The following is a 19,853-nucleotide window of genomic DNA, read 5'->3' as shown; positions in this document are numbered from 1 at the left end:
TGATATGTTTGGGTCGGTGTGTATGATGATATGTTTGGGTCGGTGTGTATGATGATATGTTTGGGTCGGTGTGTATGATGATATGTTTGGGTCGGTGTGTATGATGATATGTTGGGGTCGGTGTGTATGATGATACGTTTGGGTCGGTGTGTATGATGATACGTTTGGGTCGGTGTGTATGATGATACGTTTGGGTCGGTGTGTATGATGATATGTTTGGGTCGGTGTGTATGATGATATGTTTGGGTCGGTGTGTATGATGATATGTTTGGGTCGGTGTGTATGATGATACGTTTGGGTCGGTGTGTATGATGATACGTTTGGGTCGGTGTGTATGATGATACGTTTGGGTCGGTGTGTATGATGATATGTTTGGGTCGGTGTGTATGATGATACGTTTGGGTCGGTGTGTATGATGATATGTTTGGGTCTGTGTGTATGATGATATGTTTGGGTCGGTGTGTATGATGATACGTTTGGGTCGGTGTGTATGATGATATGTTTGGGTCGGTGTGTATGATGATACGTTTGGGTCGGTGTGTATGATGATATGTTTGGGTCGGTGTGTATGATGATATGTTTGGGTCGGTGTGTATGATGATACGTTTGGGTCGGTGTGTATGATGATACGTTTGGGTCGGTGTGTATGATGATATGTTTGGGTCGGTGTGTATGATGATACGTTTGGGTCGGTGTGTATGATGATATGTTGGGGTCGGTGTGTATGATGATATGTTTGGGTCGGTGTGTATGATGATATGTTTGGGTCGGTGTGTATGATGATATGTTTGGGTCGGTGTGTATGATGATACGTTTGGGTCGGTGTGTATGATGATACGTTTGGGTCGGTGTGTATGATATGTTTGGGTCGGTGTGTATGATGATATGTTTGGGTCGGTGTGTATGATGATACGTTTGGGTCGGTGTGTATGATGATATGTTTGGGTCGGTGTGTATGATGATACGTTTGGGTCGGTGTGTATGATGATATGTTTGGGTCGGTGTGTATGATGATATGTTTGGGTCGGTGTGTATGATGATATGTTTGGGGTTGGTGAAATACGGATCATTGATGACTCCTATCGCTTGTTCAGTTGTTGGACTTGAATTTTGTTGTCTCTTGTTCCTGGGAAGAGCCGTTTGGTGTTTAGATATTTCCCATTGGAGTCTATTAATAACAATAAGAATCTGGAGTCTGTTGGCTGTTCTTGTGGTTTGATGACTGTTTGTTTGTAGGGATGGGCTTCATGTTCCAGTTGAACCTAAGTTTGATTTGAACATGGGCCGTTCGTGTGTTCAGCAAACACAAACAGTATGGGCATTCAGTGGGCTGTTTGCCCACCATGCCCCACAATGCACTGCGCCCTGATAGTGCATTGTGATAGGACAAAGCAATGCACCTAACCACAAGTCAGGTGTAATACTTTGACCAATCACAGTGCGTGGTGATGTCACAAGGGGGCGGGGTATATAAAAACTGTTGTCACAGGTGCAGCTGTCAGACAGCTAGGAGCCAGCATAGCAAGCAGAGCTTTTTTCCCCTTTTTTGGGTAGCGGTGGTGGCGGCATCGTGATTGACGTTGGATCTACTTTGGGGGACATTTTTTAAAATGTTTATTTTCAATAAAGGACTTGTTAAAGACTGTCTCCTGTCATTTTCTACACTTTTTTTGTGAATGGGTAGCAGTACCATATACCGCCTACTCATTTACATAGGCGGGGGGGCCAGGATCTTTGGGCCCCCTTGTTAAAGGGGACTTCCAGATTCCAATAAGCCCCCCAGGTTACAGACCCCCACAACCACAGGCTACGGTTGTGGGAAAGAGGCCCTTGTCCCCATCAATATGTGGACAAGGTGCTTTGGGGGGCTCCCGACCCAAGGCATCCCACCATGTTGCGGGCATGTGGCCTGGTATGGTTCAGGAGAGGGGGTGCTCACCTCCTGATATGGATTTTTGGGGGACCCCCATGCCATTTATAAAAATATTATTGGCATAGAGGGTTCCTCTCAAAATCCATACCAGTCTCGAAGTGCTTGGTGTGGATGAGAGGGGGACAACAAGCTGTTTTTTTTTTAATTGCTGGGCAATCCTGACAATTCTTTTGACATTCAGCTGTCGGCAGGAAACCCCACTGACACCAGGAACATGAATGAATGTCTCACTACTAAAATACCGCGTGACTTCATCATAGAACTCATGCCGGATGTTAGTAACTGAGCGGGATCTTCATACTCAGATGCGGTAAGACACCTCTCAGTCCTTCGTGTTCGACATTCACTGTAGAACATTCTGTAGGTTCGGATGTTTGACCGCGACCTGAACAGGGGGGTGTTCGGCCATCACTATTTGTGATCTCAGGATTAGTAGAGTTGTCTTGGCTATTGCTGGTCTTTGTTACATTTCGGAAGCTGATTGGTCTCACCGGTCTGTTGTTCCTTGATGGGTACTTTGTATAAATCATCCTCTTTGATTCTCTTTCCTGATTGTTGAGCTCCATTTGTATCTTTGGTGTCATTATCTCTTCCCTCAGTTGAGGGTTTTCTTGGTGTAATTGTTACATTTTAGACTGAATTTCTAGGATAGATCTTTGGGGGTATTTTTAGTGTTTTTAGCTCTTCTCTCAGCTGCTCATTTACATTTTCTCACCTTCTTTTAATTGAACAAAGTCTCTCCCTAGTAGAGATTAAGCTTGTAATTTTTGGATTCTTAGATTTACTTTCTGAACGAACCTGCAAATCGAATCCAAGCATTCTGGTTATCAACTCATACTCCCACCAGGCATGGATTGAGCAGGTGAACCCCATAATAATACATGAAAACCTAACTTCTCCTAGGAGACTTATGGCTCTCTGGCAGAACTGGCTGGATACTCCGGTACTCACTCCCCATACTTCATTTGTCATAGGTTTTTATAGGTTTAACTTTTTTAGGCCCCTAAAAATGGACCCGGCCAATTGTACCCTACTAAATGGTGACTACATTGGAGGCCGATACTTGGTGTATGATCCTGTAGACACAGGCCTACTTGAACGGAGTCAGCTATCTATGTCTGTACTGGAGAGAGTTACTTGCCATGTACAGGTGAATTGTTCTACGTTGCTTCTTTTTTCTCTTTTCGTTTGTTTATAGAAAGTAAAAGTGACACCAGAGACAAAGCAAGTTATTGTTCTGTATGATCTGTAACATTGCCACAACTGCTTATACATTAGAATGTATGACTCCATTGTCTGGGCTGAATGTTGGATATACTGTGTGCACTTAAAAAAAAATGTCTTAAATACTATTTAATTTAATAAAAAAATATAATACACACATACTGTATATATACACACAATGATGTACATATGCTTTCTATATATATCTGGATCTGGCTCTCTAGGTTATTTCATGTGGCCCTTGCACCTCTCCTGCAGGTACCCCCTTGTCTCCTCCCCCACCTTGTCTCAGCAGTCGGCAGCAGAGAAGAGAATGGAACTCCTCTGCTAAATCCTGCACCTCTCAGTGAAGCTGCAGCATCCCCTCATCTTCACCTCCCTTGGTCTCAGCATTCAGCAGACTCTGGTAATTGACTCCACTCCTCCTCTGGTCCTCCTCCAGACCCTGCACTTTCTGCTTTCCAGCTCTGCCCCCAAAGGAGGTGCACGGTGATGTTAGGGTGGGTGTGGGGTTCTTGGCATCTGATGTAATGGGGGGGTGAGGTGCTCTGGAGATCTAGTCTTACAGTTACAACTGGCCTTTTGAGGACAACCATAATGATGACACAGCCTGCGATGATATATAAGATATATTTATTAATGATCATTAAAAATAAAAAACAACTTTAGCCCTTTTATATAGAATTCTGATTTTTATTTTTTATTTTTTGTACAGGTGGATTGACGAATCACGTTTTTGGTCATGCTGGTCTTTGTGAATACAACTCAGTCACATGGGAAACCAAACATCTGGGTGTTGTAATTGACTGAAAGTTTTTATTGCAGTTCACTGGAGGAGTCACACAGGACACAAGTCATATCCGTGTTCTACATGTCATAAGTGCTTTGGGTCCTCTTCAACACTGATCCAACCTCAGAGGATAACAAGAGAAAAGACATTTCAGTGTTCTGGAAGTGACAATTGCTTTACAGTAAAGTCCAACCCATGTATACATAAGAGGAGTCATTTCAAGCTATTTCTTGTTTGGAACGTGACAAAGATTTTACAATGGAGGCAAAACATATCACACACCAGAAGGGTCACACTGGAGAGAAGCCATATCAGTGTTCTGAATGTGACAAAGCTTTTACATGTATGTCACATCTTATCAGACACCAGAGGATGCACACTGGAGAGAAGCCATATCAGTGTTCTGAATGTGACAAAGCTTTTACAAGGAAGTCATATCTTATCAGACACCAGAGGATTCACACTGGAGAGAAGTCATATCAATGTTCTGAATGTGACAAAGCTTTTACATGGAAGTCACAGCTTATCATACACCAGAGGATTCACACTGGAGAGAAGTCATATCAGTGTTCTGAATGTGAAAAAGCTTTTACATGTATGTCACATCTTATCATACACCAGAGGAGGCACACTGGAGAGAAGCCATATCAGTGTTCTGAATGTGACAAAGCTTTTACATGGAAGTCACAGCTTATCATACACCAGAGGATTCACACTGGAGAGAAGTCATATCAGTGTTCTGAATGTGAAAAAGCTTTTACATGTATGTCACATCTTATCATACACCAGAGGAGGCACACTGGAGAGAAGCCATATCAATGTTCTGAATGTGACACAGCTTTTACACATAAGTCATATCTTATCATACACCAGAGGAGGCACACTGGAGAGAAGCCATATCAATGTTCTGAATGTGACACAGCTTTTACACATAAGTCATATCTTATCATACACCAGAGGAGGCACACTGGAGAGAAGCCATATCAATGTTCTGAATGTGACAAAACTTTTACATGGAAGTCAAATCTTATCATACACCAGAGGATTCACACTGGAGAGAAACCACATCAGTGTTCTGAATGTGACAAAGCTTTTACAAAGAGGTCACATCTTATCAGACACAAGAGGATTCACACTGGAGAGAAGTCATATCAGTGTTCTGAATGTGAAAAAGCTTTTACACAGAAGTCAACCCTTATCATACACCAGAGGAGGCACACTGGAGAGAAACCACATCAGTGTTCTGAATGTGACAAAGCTTTTTTAACTAAGCGCGAGCTTATCATACACCAGAGGGTTCACACTGGAGAGAAGTCATATCAGTGTTCTGAATGTGACAAAGCTTACACACAGAAGTCATATCTTATCACACACCAGAGGATTCACACTGGAGAGAAGTCATATCAGTGTTGTGAATGTGACAAAGCTTTTACACATAAGTCAGATCTTATCACACACCAGAGGATCCACACTGGAGAGAAACCACATCAGTGTCCTGAATGTGACAAAGCTTTTACACAGACGTCAGCTCTTATAGCACACCAGAGGGTGCACACTGGAGAGAAGCCATATCAATGTTCTGAATGTGGCAAAGCTTTTACATGGAAGTCATATCTTATCATACACCAGAGGATCCACACTGGAGAGAAACCATATCAATGTTCTGAATGTGACAAAGCTTTTACACAGAAGTCAGATCTCATAGCACACCAAAGGGTCCACACTGGAGAGAAACCACATCAGTGTTCTGAATGTGGCAAAGCTTTTACAGGTAATGCCGGGCTAAGCTATCACCAGAGGATTCACAAGCTTGAGCTGCATAAAGGAAACTCCAGAAGAAGGGGCAATATTAAAGACGTTGCAGCTGTCCCATTGGGCTCACAGGCCCAATGTCTTCCCACAAACTAGGGAAGACATGATGCTACTTTAAAAAAAAAAAAAAACTTTGAACAAACAGGACTCTAATGATCGGATTCATTGGGTTTAGTGCTTATGTCCATCAGAAACACACCTAGAAGGCCTGTGAATATTTTACCTTTGGACATTTTTAAAGATAAGCAGCAATGACTGAACTGTATTCCTCATCATTCTCATCTTTATCCTTTTTTATGGAGCATTGACTGAACATGTAATGCATTTTCATCATTCACTAACTGAGCTATGTTCCCGTGTGTTTTCTTCATTGCCAGAATCTGACCAACCAATACATGACCAACAATGCCTCAGTACCGGAGTCTAGGATGGGGTCCAATGGCTTTAGGTTATGTTGCCCCTCCCCCTCATATCTGTAAGGGTAAGCCTCAATTTCTCCCAATACTCCCCTGGCCTTTCAGTGAGAAGAAACATTTTCTCTGGATTGGAGATGCTTTATGCAGTGAGCCCTTCATAGATGGGGAATCTAAGATAAGTAAGTTGAAATTGTGTACTGGAGTCATGGATCAGATAACCAATGACACCATTGATGTTATAAGCAGAGCTGACAGCAGAAGTGGCTCCACCATCTAGGGTGGTGTCACAGAACTGCTTGGCAGCTTACTATCTCTTGGAAGACCAAAGTGGAGTCTACAAACTGATGTCAGATGGAGAGTGTTGTACATTTATATTAGATCATGAGGATCTCAGAAGGGGATATCTACACAAGGTAAAGGAGTTCCAACAGGAACCTGGGTGGGAGGAGGTGGGATCCAATGTTTTGGGTGGGTTTAGTTGGAACCTGGTTGAGTAATATGGTGGGTTTGCTTCTTAAGCCATTAGTTGCTACCATAGTTTTGATTTTGAAATGTTATATATTGCTGTATTTTCTTTCACTGCCAGAGTTTATTTTGCTTTTTTTAAAGTTAAATTCACATTTTAGGCCTTAAGATTAGATAAAACCCCAAACATTTATTTTACTTTCTGAAAGCAGAGACTCTGGAGAATATAATGGTGGTAGTTGCCATTTTTTATGCCCCAGAACATTAGCACAGCTGTTTATCAAATACATATTTCCTGTAAAAAACACTAAAGATAATGTTAGTGCACAAAGAACACAATATATGACCCAATTTGTTTGGTGAAATATAAAATATGGGGTTGTCATCAAGTATATAGATACCAAACATGTCAAACTTTACAAATTGTGCGTACTTGTGAAATGGTGACAAACTTCAGTACCAAAAATTGTTCAAAGATGACGCTTTAAGAGCCTTTATAGGTTATCAGTTCAGATAGTTATCCGTGAATGATGGCCTCAGAATGATTGTTCTCACTCTCACTTGTGCAATGATATGTAAAATGTGTCGTGTGATTTGTTTTGTGGGTTTTTATTTTTATAGTGTTACTTTAATTTTTTTCAACTCTTTTGCACTTAGCATGACTTCTATCAGAAGGGGGGTTGGTACAAATTTGTGGTCACAGGTCCTCTTTAAAGAGACATCAGAACATTATTAGACCCCCAATGTCACCTCTGTACCCCAAAAAAGATGGTCAAGCACAGATCATGCCTAATCAGCTCCTTCCCAAACCATAGTGACTGGAGAATGACAGCACTGAAACCAGAAATGACATAATCTCCCACCTCCCACATCCATTCACTGAAGGGGAGATCAGAGATCAGATGTTTGCTGATCTCCTTCTGCTCTCACCACTGACACCCACCATGCCTGTCTTGGGCTTGCAGGAAGGACAGTTGAGCCCGGTATACATGGTGGGGGGAGGACCTTCAGTGCGGCTGAATCACTTCCACCAGAAATCTGACAGTTGGCATAACAAATGTAGACAACCCCCGGGTGCTATAGCTATAAGGCCGTGCTGCTGCTGATGGAAACCTTACGTTGGCCGGAGTGAAAGGGTTCCACTAATGTACATCTGCCAAATCTATATCTGAGGAGACCATAGAAGCTGCATTAGAAAGAAATGTGAGCATGGCTTCAGTCAGGCGATGGTCCTGGTGGTCATGGTCTTGTTCTCCTTCAGGTCCTCTCACCTTGTAGATGGTGACATGGACTTGTGTGGGAATGAGCAGGAGGGGCTCGGGGTTCTCTTGTACCCAATCAGCTTGTTGTGGATAAAAGATGAAAGTGTCTTCTGGGAATTTACAGGGATTTGGATGTTTAGAGGGATACATAAGTGGGCGTGGCTTGTGTTAATGAAGGGTGTGTCATATGTTAATCAGTTTTTTAGAATAGATTATATAAATGGTATAAATAAATCAACAATTTATCTCTTTTCTTCTGTTGTTAAAGTGTCACATTTAATAAAGTTGAATTATAATTTCACCGCACAATACCGTGGTCTGGGTTCTTCTACAACACATCCACCCAAACATGTCCTCTTCCAGTTATAGGGGTCTGGTGGAATGGGACACCAGCTGATGGTATCTCTTAGGCCCCTTGTACATGGGGGGTCCAGCCCCTGTGGGTGCAATGCTGGCATTATAATACACCTGGTAGGCACAGGTACAGCGTCCAGCCCCGCTGCCTGCAGCCTGTCAAAGTCTACACTACAGCTGGACGGGGCTCAATGCTGCACCACATTTACCTCGTGTTTAGGGGGCTCCGTGTTCAGGGAGAAATGACCGCCATCCTGATCAGACAAAGCATAAAGAAGATGTAGGCCGGTGCAGTCTGCTTCTTCTACTGTAGGGGGCACCCAACCAGGGTGACATCCCAGCCTGGAGAGGAAGTCGGGGGACACTTGGTTTCTCTGTGGTTTCCCGGTTCCTGGAGACTGTGTGGAATGAAGGGGTCCATGGAGTCCTGGAGACATTTTACATTTTTTTGTTTACATGTTTTAAAGACCATTTATACCTTAAAATTACTTAAACCCCCAAATATTATATATATTTCTTCACAACAGCAGACACACTAGAGGATAAATTGTTAGTAGTTCTGATGTTTTATGAGTTTTATTATTTTACACAATATTAGTGCAATGATTTATGAAAGGTACAATTTCAGTTAAAAATACAGCAGATGAGAATTCAGAGAAAGCTCCACCCTCATTCATTCTCCACCAATCAAGGATCTCACTCCAGTTACCCAGTCACCGTGGGCATGATTTCCTTGATATCCATCATTGTTGGTGTCAGTGAGATAAATAAGCCCCATTGGTGTCAGTGAGATAAAATAAGTTCCATTGTTGGTGTCAGTTAGATAAAACAAATGCCATTGTTGGTGTCAGTGAGAATAAAGTGTACCCCCAGCCCAGCATTGGTGGTCAGTGGTGGTACTTACCTGATCCCACCCTCCGGCTGCCTCTCTGCTGATGTCAGAATTATACTTTCACTGTAGGAAAGGAGATGCCGGCTCCCAGCAGTCGGGTATAATTGCAGTGCCTGGTGATGGAACCCAGAGAGTGTTCCGGAGACGTCACCTCACTGCCACTTTGAAGTGTCCTGGAATCTGCCAGACATGGACATGATCATTGGAGAATGCTTTGAAACAACAACAAGGTTCAAACTATGAGACATTTCTTAGAGCTGCAGTTCCTCTGAGCTCCACCAGGTGGTGAGCGCCCTTCTACCCAGAAAGGAAGTTATGTCAGGTACAGACAGAAAGTGATGACAGGTACAGATGGGAAGTGATGTCAGGTACACATGAGAAGTGATGTCAGGTACACATGAGAAGTGATGTCAGGTACACACAGGAAGTGATGTCGGGTACAGATGGTAAGTGATGTCAGGTACAGAGAGGAAGTGATGTCAGGTACAGATGGGAAGTGATGTCAGGTATAGATGGTAAGTGATGTCAGGTACAGACGGGAAATTATGTCAGGTACAGACGGGAAGTGGTGTCAGATACAGATGAAAAGTGATGTTGGGTACAGATGGGAAGTGGTGTCAGGTACATACGGGAAGTGGTGTCAGGTACAGATGGGAAGTGATGTCAGTTACAGACAGGAAGTGATGTCTGGTACAGGCAGGAAGTGATGTCAGGTACAGACAGGAAGTGATGTCAGGTACAGATGGGAAGTGATATAGGTATAAACAGATAGTGATGTCAGGTACAGACAGGAAGTGATGTCAGGTACAGACAGGAAGCTTTGGGTGAGAGGTGATTCAGGAGGAAGTGGAGAGGAGACATTGCTTTGTCTCCCAGCAGAGGGTGTCAGTAATGAGGCTCCACCTGATGCTGGCTGCTGGGAAGGTATATAATCCCCCTGTAGTTTTCATCAGTGCCTCAGTGTTCTGCCTGTGAGCCGCTTCCCTGCTGGATCCTGCGTCCTGTATCTTGTATACTTTCCCCTGATTCTGGTTTCCTGCATCCTGTTCCCCATCTCTGCTCCCCTGATTACTAGTCCTGGGTCTGCCCGGTGTATGTCAGCTTCCCTCCATTTGTACACAGTGTATTATAGTCAGGTTGTTGGGTTGGTTATTTGCTGTCACATTTATGTGTCACTTTTGCTTTGTTTATGGTCTGTGGGTGTCGGAGGGTGTCGTGTCCATTAGTAAACGAGACTTAAAGTGATTGTAAAGGCAACTTTTTTTTCTTTTAAAACAAACATGTGGTACTTACTGCTGTGTGTGATGGTTTGCACAGAGCAGCCCGGATCCTTCTCTTCTCAGGTCCCCCACAGGGGCTCCCGGCCCCTCCCTCCTGTTGAGTGCCCCCACAGCAAGCAGCTTGTTATGGGAGTGATTTAGCCGGACTAAGTGTCCGATGATTATCTGTTCCTGTCCTAATTAATCATGCTAGCTCTTTAGTGCACACATGAAGAAAGCCACACTGACACACGTTTAGTCTGTGAAAACGTCTAGTTTATTGGAATGAAAAAGTGAGTTTATATATGCAAGATAATGCAAGGGTGGTGAGCAGTGTTACTGGGCTACGTATGCGCTTCTAATTGGTCATGTCCATACAAGGAAAACTTCCTTCACGGCTCCTGGTGATCTCCTCTTAGGTGTTATCTTGGAAAGAAAATATTTTTGTTCTTCCACAAAATCCTGACCATTGTACTATGCATGCTGGGCAGTATATGACATACTCCTGACCACTGCACAATATATACAGGGCAGTATATGACATGTTCCTGACCACTGCGCTGTGTACACAGGGCAGTATATGACATGTTCCTGACCACTGCGCTCTGTACACAGGGCTGTATATGATATACTCCTGACTACTGCACAATATATACAGGGCAGTATATGACATGTTCCTGACCACTGCACTCTATACACAGGCCTAAGATATAATCCTGACCACTGCACACTGTACACAAGGCTGTATATGATATATTCATGGCCACTGTGCTCTTTACACAGGGCTGTATATGATATACTCCTGACCACTGCACTCTGTACACAGGGCTGTATATGATATACTCTTAACCACTGCGCTCTGTACACAGGGCTGTATATAATATACTCCTGAACATTGCACTCTGTACACAGACCTAAGATATAAACCTGACCATTGCACTCTGTACAAAGGGCTGTACATGACATGTTCCTAACCAGTGCACTTTTTTTTCTGAGCCATGTATGACATGCTCCTGACCGATGACCACTTCTAAATGCTGGGCTGTATAAGACATTATCTTACCCACTGTGACATACATGACATACTACTTCTGACTACTTCACTCTGTATAGGGACTGTATATCATATACTCCTGACCACTACACTCCTCGATGTAAATCACATACTCCTGACCACTACACTCTGTACTCTGGGATGGAAATCACATACTCCTGACCACTACACTCTGTACTCTGGGATGTAAATCACATACTCCTGACCACTACACTCTGTACTCTGGGATGTAAATCACATACTCCTGACCACTGCACTCTGTACTCTGGGATGGAAATCACATACTCCTGACCACTACACTCTGTACTCTGGGATGTAAATCACATACTCCTGACCACTGTACTCTGGGATGTAAATCACATACTCCTGACCACTGCACTCTGTATTCTGGGATGTAAATCACATACTCCTGACCACTGCACTCTGTACTCTGGGATGGAAATCACATACTCCTGACCGCTACACTCTGTACTCTGGGATGGAAATCACATACTCCTGACCACTACACTCTGTACTCTGGGATGGAAATCACATACTCCTGACCACTACACTCTGTACTCTGGGATGTAAATCACATACTCCTGACCACTGCACTCTGTACTCTGGGATGGAAATCACATACTCCTGACCACTACACTCTGTACTCTGGGATGGAAATCACATACTCCTGACCACTGCACTCTGTACTCTGGGATGTAAATCACATACTCCTGAACACTACACTCTGTATTCTGGGATGTAAATCACATACTCCTCACCACTACACTCTGTACTCTGGGATGTAAATCACATACTCATGACCACTGCACTCTGTACTCTGGGATGTAAATCACATACTCCTGACCACTGCACTCTGTACTCTGGGATGTAAATCACATACTCCTGACCACTACACTCTGTACTCTGGGATGTAAATCACATACTCCTGACCACTACACTCTGTACTCTGGGATGTAAATCACATACTCCTGACCACTACACTCTGTACTCTGGGATGTAAATCACATACTCCTGACCACTGCACTCTGTACTCTGGGATGTAAATCACATACTCCTGACCACTACACTCTGTACTCTGGGATGTAAATCACATACTCCTGACCACTGCACTCTGTACTCCGGGATGTAACTCCTGACCACTGCACGTTGTTTGCAGGGCTGTATGAAGTAGTCTCCTGACCCCTGCACTCTGGGCCATTATTCATGGTGAACCAGAAACTGGATGACCTGTAAAGGCTTGTAAAGTGTCTCCTGTGAGAAATGTTTGGGCCCCAAAGATCCCCATCGTGGCCCCGACACACACAATTCTTTTCACTGAATAAATTCTTTATTATAGTTTTACTTCTAACAAGATTGTAATCATAGAATCAGGAAATAACAAAGGAAGGAATCTGATTGGTCAGGAAGATCCCTTGTCTGGAATGTGGGGGCGGAGTCATTATTATTGGTGTACAATACACAACGTGTTCCATTATTATACAAAGTATTGTAGAAAAGATCCCAACATGTGACATGGCTGAATGAATGCTGGTCATAGTAGTTCATCTATTCTCTAAGTGGGGTGGTATCTATTGGGCCAATCCCTTTTACAAACCACACATAATATCGCCCTTCAAAGTGAAAACAGAAACGATTTGCACAAAATCAAAGAGTAGAAATATTTTCCGGTGGATCCCCTCTACCCAGACCCCATATGTAGACATAGAACAACAAGCTGTGTTCTCTCTCGTGCCGCACTCCTCCAACCACCCAAACCCACACAGAAGCCAAGGGAAATAATGAGAGGAAAGTTCCCCCTAGTTTGGGGCGGAGTTCTCCTTCCCTCCTGTTGGGGGATGGGAGAAGGATGGAGTGAAGACAGAGAGACGCTTCGGGGTCACCACTGTTCTGTAGAGCCTTGAAATGAAGGACATCAACTTCAGAAGTTCTTGTTGTCTGTGTAAAGTTCCCCGATAACGAGATCTGGGCTCTCCCGGCTTCTAGCTCTGTAACCCGCTATATCATTATCAGGAAACGCAACTCCGACACCCAAGAAGGGCTGAAGTTGTGTCCTTCATTTCCAGGATCTACTGACCACTCTGCACCCCGACATTTACTGCACTTCATCCATGTCTTTGGGGGCCTCTGATCTCCTTATCAACTGTTTCTTCCATGATGAAGATCAGCCATGGAGTATATCTGAGGTGTATATCAGGGGGGGCTTCTTCCCCACATGAGAGCTGGGATGTCCAGCAACATTCATCTAGAAGACATTTCCCACACTCAAGGCACTAATATACCTCCAGGGTAGTGTGGGACCCCTGATGTACAGGAAGACAGGACTTCAGTGAGGAACATTTCCCTCACTCAGGACAGGAAAGTGGCTTCTCTCTGTATGAGATCTCTGATGTCTGTAAAGATCAGACTTTTGTGAAAAACATTTCCCGCACTCAGAACAGGAATACGGCTTCTCACCTGTGTGAGATCTTTGATGTGTGTAAAGATTGAACTTCCGTGAAAAACATTTCCCACACTCAGGACAAGAATAAGGTTTCTCCCTCGTGTGACATCTCTGATGTGTGTAAAGATATGACTTCTCTGAAAAACATTTCCCGCACTCAGGACAGGGATACGGTTTCTCCCCCATGTGCTATCTCTGATGTGTGCAAAGATGGGACTTCTGTGAAAAACATTTCCCGCACTCAGGACAGGAATACGGCTTCTCCCCCGTGTGAGACCTCTGATGTATGGAAAGATGGGACTTACATGAAAAACATTTCCCGCACTCAGGACAGGAAATCAGCTTCTCCCGTGTGAGATCTTTTATGCACATTAAGATGGAATTTAAAACGGAAACATTTCCCGCACTCAGGACAGGAATACGGCCTTTCCTCTGTGTGAGACATTTTATGCCTATTAACAAGGAATTTTGAATGGAAACATTTCCCACACTCAGTACAGGAGAAGCTTTTCCCTGTTGGAAGGCTGGCCCGGTCCCGCACAGTCTGAGGTTCCTCAGGATACGAGGAATACAATGGTCCATCTACACTGGGTGGTGCCGGATGGACATTGGAGGGAGCCGGGTTTTCTCCTGGACTATACTGTGTGATGTCCTCATCTTCTACTTTCCAGTCTGGAGACAAAGTGAGACAATCCTCGGAGGTTTTCCTCATCTCCCGGCCATGGACTAAAATACAAAGACAAAGAGGATTACTAGACAGGAGCTGATTGGTTCCTCCAAACCAGGACTCCGCCCACATCAGGCAGCTTGGTCTCTGAGGAGCTTACAATTCCACCCTCAAGGGAACTAGGAAATGGCTCCTCTGATCTCCTACCAGGTCATTTCTTTATTCATGGACCTTAGTCAGAGAGTGAGGAAACAACCAGAACTGTCTTTTATAGGAGGGACAGTGATGAGGGGATTATAGGACAAGGGTCCCCACCCCCTCTATCAGGGGTCAGGAGTATGTAATGTACAACATAGAGTACATAGTGCAGGAGTCAGGAGTATGTCATGTACAACATAGAGTACATAGTGCAGGGGTCAGGAGGATGTAATGTACAACATAGAGTACATAGTGCAGGGGTCAGGAGTATGTAATGTACAACATAGGGTATATAGTGCAGGGGTCAGGAGTATGTAATGTACAACAGAGTACATAGTGCAGGAGTCAGGAGTATGTCATGTACAACATAGAGTACATAGTGCAGGGGTCAGGAGGATGTAATGTACAACATAGAGTACATAGTGCAGGGGTCAGGAGGATGTAATGTACATAAGAGTATATAGTGCAGTGGTCAGGAGGATGTAATGTACATAAGAGTATATAGTGCAGTGGTCAGGAGGATGTAATGTACAACATAGAGTATATAGTGCAGGGGTCAGGAGTATGTAATGTACAACATAGAGTACATAGTGCAGGGGTCAGGAGTATGTAATATACAACATAGAGCATATAGTGCAGAAGTCAGGAGTATGTAATGTACAACATAGAGTATATAGTGCAGGGGTCAGGAGTATGTAATGTACAACATAGAGTATATAGTACAGGGGTCAGGAGGATGTAATGTACAACATAGTGCAGGGGGCAGGAGTATGTAATGTACAACATAGAGTATATAGTGCAGTGGTCAGGAGTATGTAATGTACAACATAGAGTATATAGTGCAGGGGTCAGGAGTATGTAATGTACAACATAGAGGATATAGTGCAGGGGTCAGGAGGATGTAATGTACAACATGGAGTATATAGTGCAGGGGTCAGGAGGATGTAATGTACAACACGGAGTATATAGTGCAGGGGTCAGGAGGATGTAATGTACAACACGGAGTATATAGTGCAGGGGTCAGGAGTATGTAATGTACAACACGGAGTATATAGTGCAGGGGTCAGGAGTATGTAATGTACAACACGGAGTATATAGTGCAGGGGTCAGGAGTATGTAATGTACAACACGGAGTATATAGTGCAGGGGTCAGGAGTATGTAATGTACAACACGGAGTATATAGTGCAGGGGTCAGGAGTATGTAATGTACAACACAGAGTATATAGTGCAGGGGTCAGGAGTATGTAATGTACAACACAGAGTATATAGTGCAGGGGTCAGGAGTATGTAATGTACAACACAGAGTATATAGTGCAGGGGTCAGGAGTATGTAATGTACAACACAGAGTATATAGTGCAGGGGTCAGGAGTATGTAATGTACAACACAGAGTATATAGTGCAGGGGTCAGGATTATGTAATGTACAACACAGAGTATATAGTGCAGGGGTCAGGACTATGGAATGTACAACACAGAGTATATAGTGCAGGGGTCAGGAGTATGTAATGTACAACATAGAGTATATAGTGCAGGGGTCAGGACTCTAACATACGACAAATATGTATAGTATAGAGGTCAGTACTATGTAATGTGCAATATGAATGTAGAACCCCTCTGACACCCCAAAGGCAGGATGGCACCTCCAGAGGTCAGGGGTGCTCACCCCAGGGCCAAGTCCATGGGTAAAATACGGGAACTGAGAAAGGATATTGGGCACCAATCACTTTTGTCTTTTTAAAGTTTTATTTAGAAGGGTTGGGGAGGTGAGGGTTGGGGGACCCAGATACCATGGCAGATCACCGACAGACTCTGCAGATCAATGTCCAGCCTCACAGTGTCAGAACCTTTAAGCCGACTGAATGACTCTGTAAACACGTTCCCAAATGTCAGTGCATCCTCCAAGTGAGACCCGGGTCCTTCTGAGAGACCAGCCTTCTTCATGGCTCTCTCCTCCCCTGGGTCTCCTCCTTGGCACAGCTTCCTCCAGACCAGACAGGACAGCTTCAGGACCACTTCACACATTAGGTCCCAAAACAGGGTATTGGGCCTAACAGCAGAGCGCCGTCCAGCAGCACCTCCCTAGACCTCAGCCCATGGAAAGAGCTCATGGCCTGTCCCTAATATTTATTTCCTGCCCCAGCATGCTCCAGGGGCATAAACCTCCTACTGGATTGGCTGAAGAAAATATAAACATTAACTTAATCCATATTAAACACAAAGAAAACATTTATTATATTGCAGCTTACCGATTCTGAGATGTGTTGTCTGCATTAGTTTTCTTCTATATTCATCTGGTGATCTAGCCAGTAAATCTGTTTTATAAAAACTCTACAGCAGAATGTATCAGTTCCAGGGATGAGGCAGACCACTTACCATGAGGCAGACCACTTACCACTGACAGGGGGCTTACAATGAGCAGCTTTTATTTATTCATGTGAAATTTTTATCCCAAAAGGAAAAAAAAATTGTTTGATGTAACTGATTATGAAGTGTGAGCTGGAGCTTGGCTTCAATTAGTTACTGTTTTTATATCTGCTAATACATCTAACACTCCCCTCCCCCCAGACTGACCATGCTGCTGTCTCCACAGTGGGGGCGCTCTAATACAGAAGGTGTGTTACTGGCCAGATCACCAGGTGAAAACAGAGGGAAAAAAGCCAAAGAAAAAGAATGCAGCCGTCACACCCAATGATTGGTAAGCTGCAATATGGGACATTTGTGGTCTAATATCCCTTTAGTTTGGTTGGTGGAATCTCATCCTATGTCCAGTGATAGCAGTGACATCTACTGGCCACAGTGAGACATCACAGGACAACCTAAACTTAGGGAGAAACCAAGTGAAGAACTATACAATCAGCCTGAGCCAAGTACAGCCCAGCCACAAACTAAACCCACATAGTACCTCTATTCAGGACAAGGGGGGCCACACTAATAAATAGTGTAAGGATCACATCAAATTGGTGTTTAGTAATCAGAGATTACTTACAGTGGTTGTAACCCTCAGACATGGAATATGAACAAAGCATATCCCTCTACAGTGTGTACTTGTCTCACTCCAGAGCAATAAGAGCCATTTCTGTCTGCTGTCTCCTTCCTATACAATCAGCATGAATCACTTATGACAAGTCTTCCTGACACCAAGAGAAAAAGTATGATAAGGGAGGAACTCCAGCTCACAGCCTGTGATTGACAGCCTCAGCTATGTTCCTGTGTGAAGGGGGTGTGTCCCTTCCCTCCAATCATCTCTCAGAGCTCACTTTACTGAGCTCTGCAGAATGTGACCAGCTCTCTGCTCCTTTTTTTCTGACTTCTCAGACAAGCTGTATAAATTCTGGACTTTGAACAGATGTAGAGAAGAGAGGGCTGAAGATAAAAAGGTACAACGTATGTAGGAGGATTTGTTTCATCTCTGTGTATCACCTGAGGCCAGTCACTTCACTGGATATATGGAAAGTTTATAACCACACTGCTGCCTCCCATCTCCTGATACTGCACTCAGTGACTTGGGTCTGATACTATACAGACATATCCCTCCACCCGGCACAGCCAGCAGACCACAGAGCAAGGAACCCTGGGAGAAATGTTCTGTCAGAGATCTTGGACATGTCTATGTCCACAGACATCTATGGTGAAAATTAACATTTTTCTGCCAGCTGAACCCCAGAACCTCCATAAATCCAGTCTAGAGACATAAATTGTGTCTGCAGCACAGAGAAGGAAGATTATCCGAGAGAAATCCAGGAATACAGGACGGGGAACACAGCTCAGGAAAGTGACTAGGGGATTACAGGCTGATATCACCCAGTCCCCGCCCTACTCTGGACCAATCAGTGAGCAGTATGGGTGGAGGAATGGATTTAGTGTTCATGACCCACCTGTGCTGATCTCTGTAGGAGTGTCCTCCTCTATAAATGTCCCCGTTATTCCATCCTCCTCCATAGACTGCTGATCATCCCTCACATACGCCTCTTCTTCTTCTGCTTTCACCTCAACTTTTATATACATCAGATCTTCACCCTAAACCAAGAGAATGAGAGAAGAGGTCACCTGTAAGACATGAGCTTCAATATTGTGGCATCACATAAAAAATCTACACATTGTGTCCACAAGTCCATGTTCTAGAAGCTCCGTCCCTCTAAAGTGTCTTCTTATCAGTGATGGGAAGGGTGGGGGGTGATGTGTCCTTCTAAATACTCCCACTCCTCCATGGAGAAATAGACAGTGACACCCTGACACCTTATAGGAACCTGACACACACAATGATACAGTCACCATCCAGACACATCCCTTGTCTGTTACTGGAGAATGTCCCAGAATTCCCGGCACCGCTCACCTCTCCTGTCAGCAGCTCCATCATCTTCTTGGTGACTTCTAGAATCTTCTGCATGTTGTGTCTCTCAGGGTTTAGGGAGCCACATGGAGGCACTGTGATGGTCATATGATCACCTGACGTCAGAAGAGGAAATCTCTGTATTGAGGAACCAATAGGAATATCATGTTAGACTCCCAGAACCCTCCTCACCTCTCCGGTCAGGTCAGTGTTTTTATTAATAGAGATCAGAGTGATGTCATGTGACCTCCCAGAATCCTCCTCATCTCTCCGGTCAGGTCAGTGTTTTTATTAATAGAGATAAGAGTGATGTCATGTGACCTCCCAGAATCCTCCTCACCTCTCTGGTCAGGTCTGTGTTTTATTATTAGAGATAAGAGTGATGTCATGTGACCTCCCAGAATCCTCCTCACCTCTCCGGTCAGCAGGTAGATGATCTCCAGGGTGAGGTTTAGTATCTTCTCAGTCATGTGACTCCGGTCCTCCTCCATCCTCATTGGTGCCATCATGTGATCTATACAGGTCTCCTTGTAGACGGATAACTTTGGGAAATGAAAGTAAGAATGATTTGGATGGTATTGGTCACACAATAATAGGATGTGGATGTGAGGGGGGAATAGGAGGGTTGCTGGACATTGAAGAACTACCACCCCCATGGGAAGATGCTTATTTGGGACTGTTTAGTATTTGCTACATTTTGGAGGTCCCAGGACCCTCTTGACCTGCAGGATCAGAAATCCCCTTTAATCTGTTGGG

General features: G+C 44.1%; 2 protein-coding genes across 2 annotated transcripts in view; both read left to right on the top strand.

Moving 5' to 3' along the window:
• LOC149450591 (uncharacterized) overlaps positions 1-19,853 on the top strand; it is a 146,423-nt gene that overhangs the window by 104,269 nt on the left and 22,301 nt on the right. The gene's annotated exons all lie outside the window — the stretch shown is intronic.
• On the top strand, positions 3,878-8,211 carry LOC149450592 (uncharacterized). The gene has a single exon (XM_089691721.1). It carries the CDS (start codon positions 4,206-4,208, stop codon positions 5,853-5,855), a length of 1,650 nt encoding a protein of 549 aa, XP_089547847.1. The 5' UTR covers positions 3,878-4,205; the 3' UTR covers positions 5,856-8,211.

Source organism: Staurois parvus, unplaced genomic scaffold (assembly GCF_062004578.1).
Source record: "Staurois parvus isolate SC_StPar_1 unplaced genomic scaffold, SC_StPar_1.0 ptg000570l, whole genome shotgun sequence".
Taxonomy (NCBI): domain Eukaryota; kingdom Metazoa; phylum Chordata; class Amphibia; order Anura; family Ranidae; genus Staurois; species Staurois parvus.
Note: the sequence above shows the minus strand (reverse complement) of the source record. Positions and strands in the feature narration are given on the sequence as shown.

Excerpts from the sequence above, each read along its gene's own strand:
- LOC149450592 (XM_089691721.1), top strand. The coding sequence starts at position 4,206 with ATGGAGGCAAAACATATCACACACCAGAAGGGTCACACTGGAGAGAAG.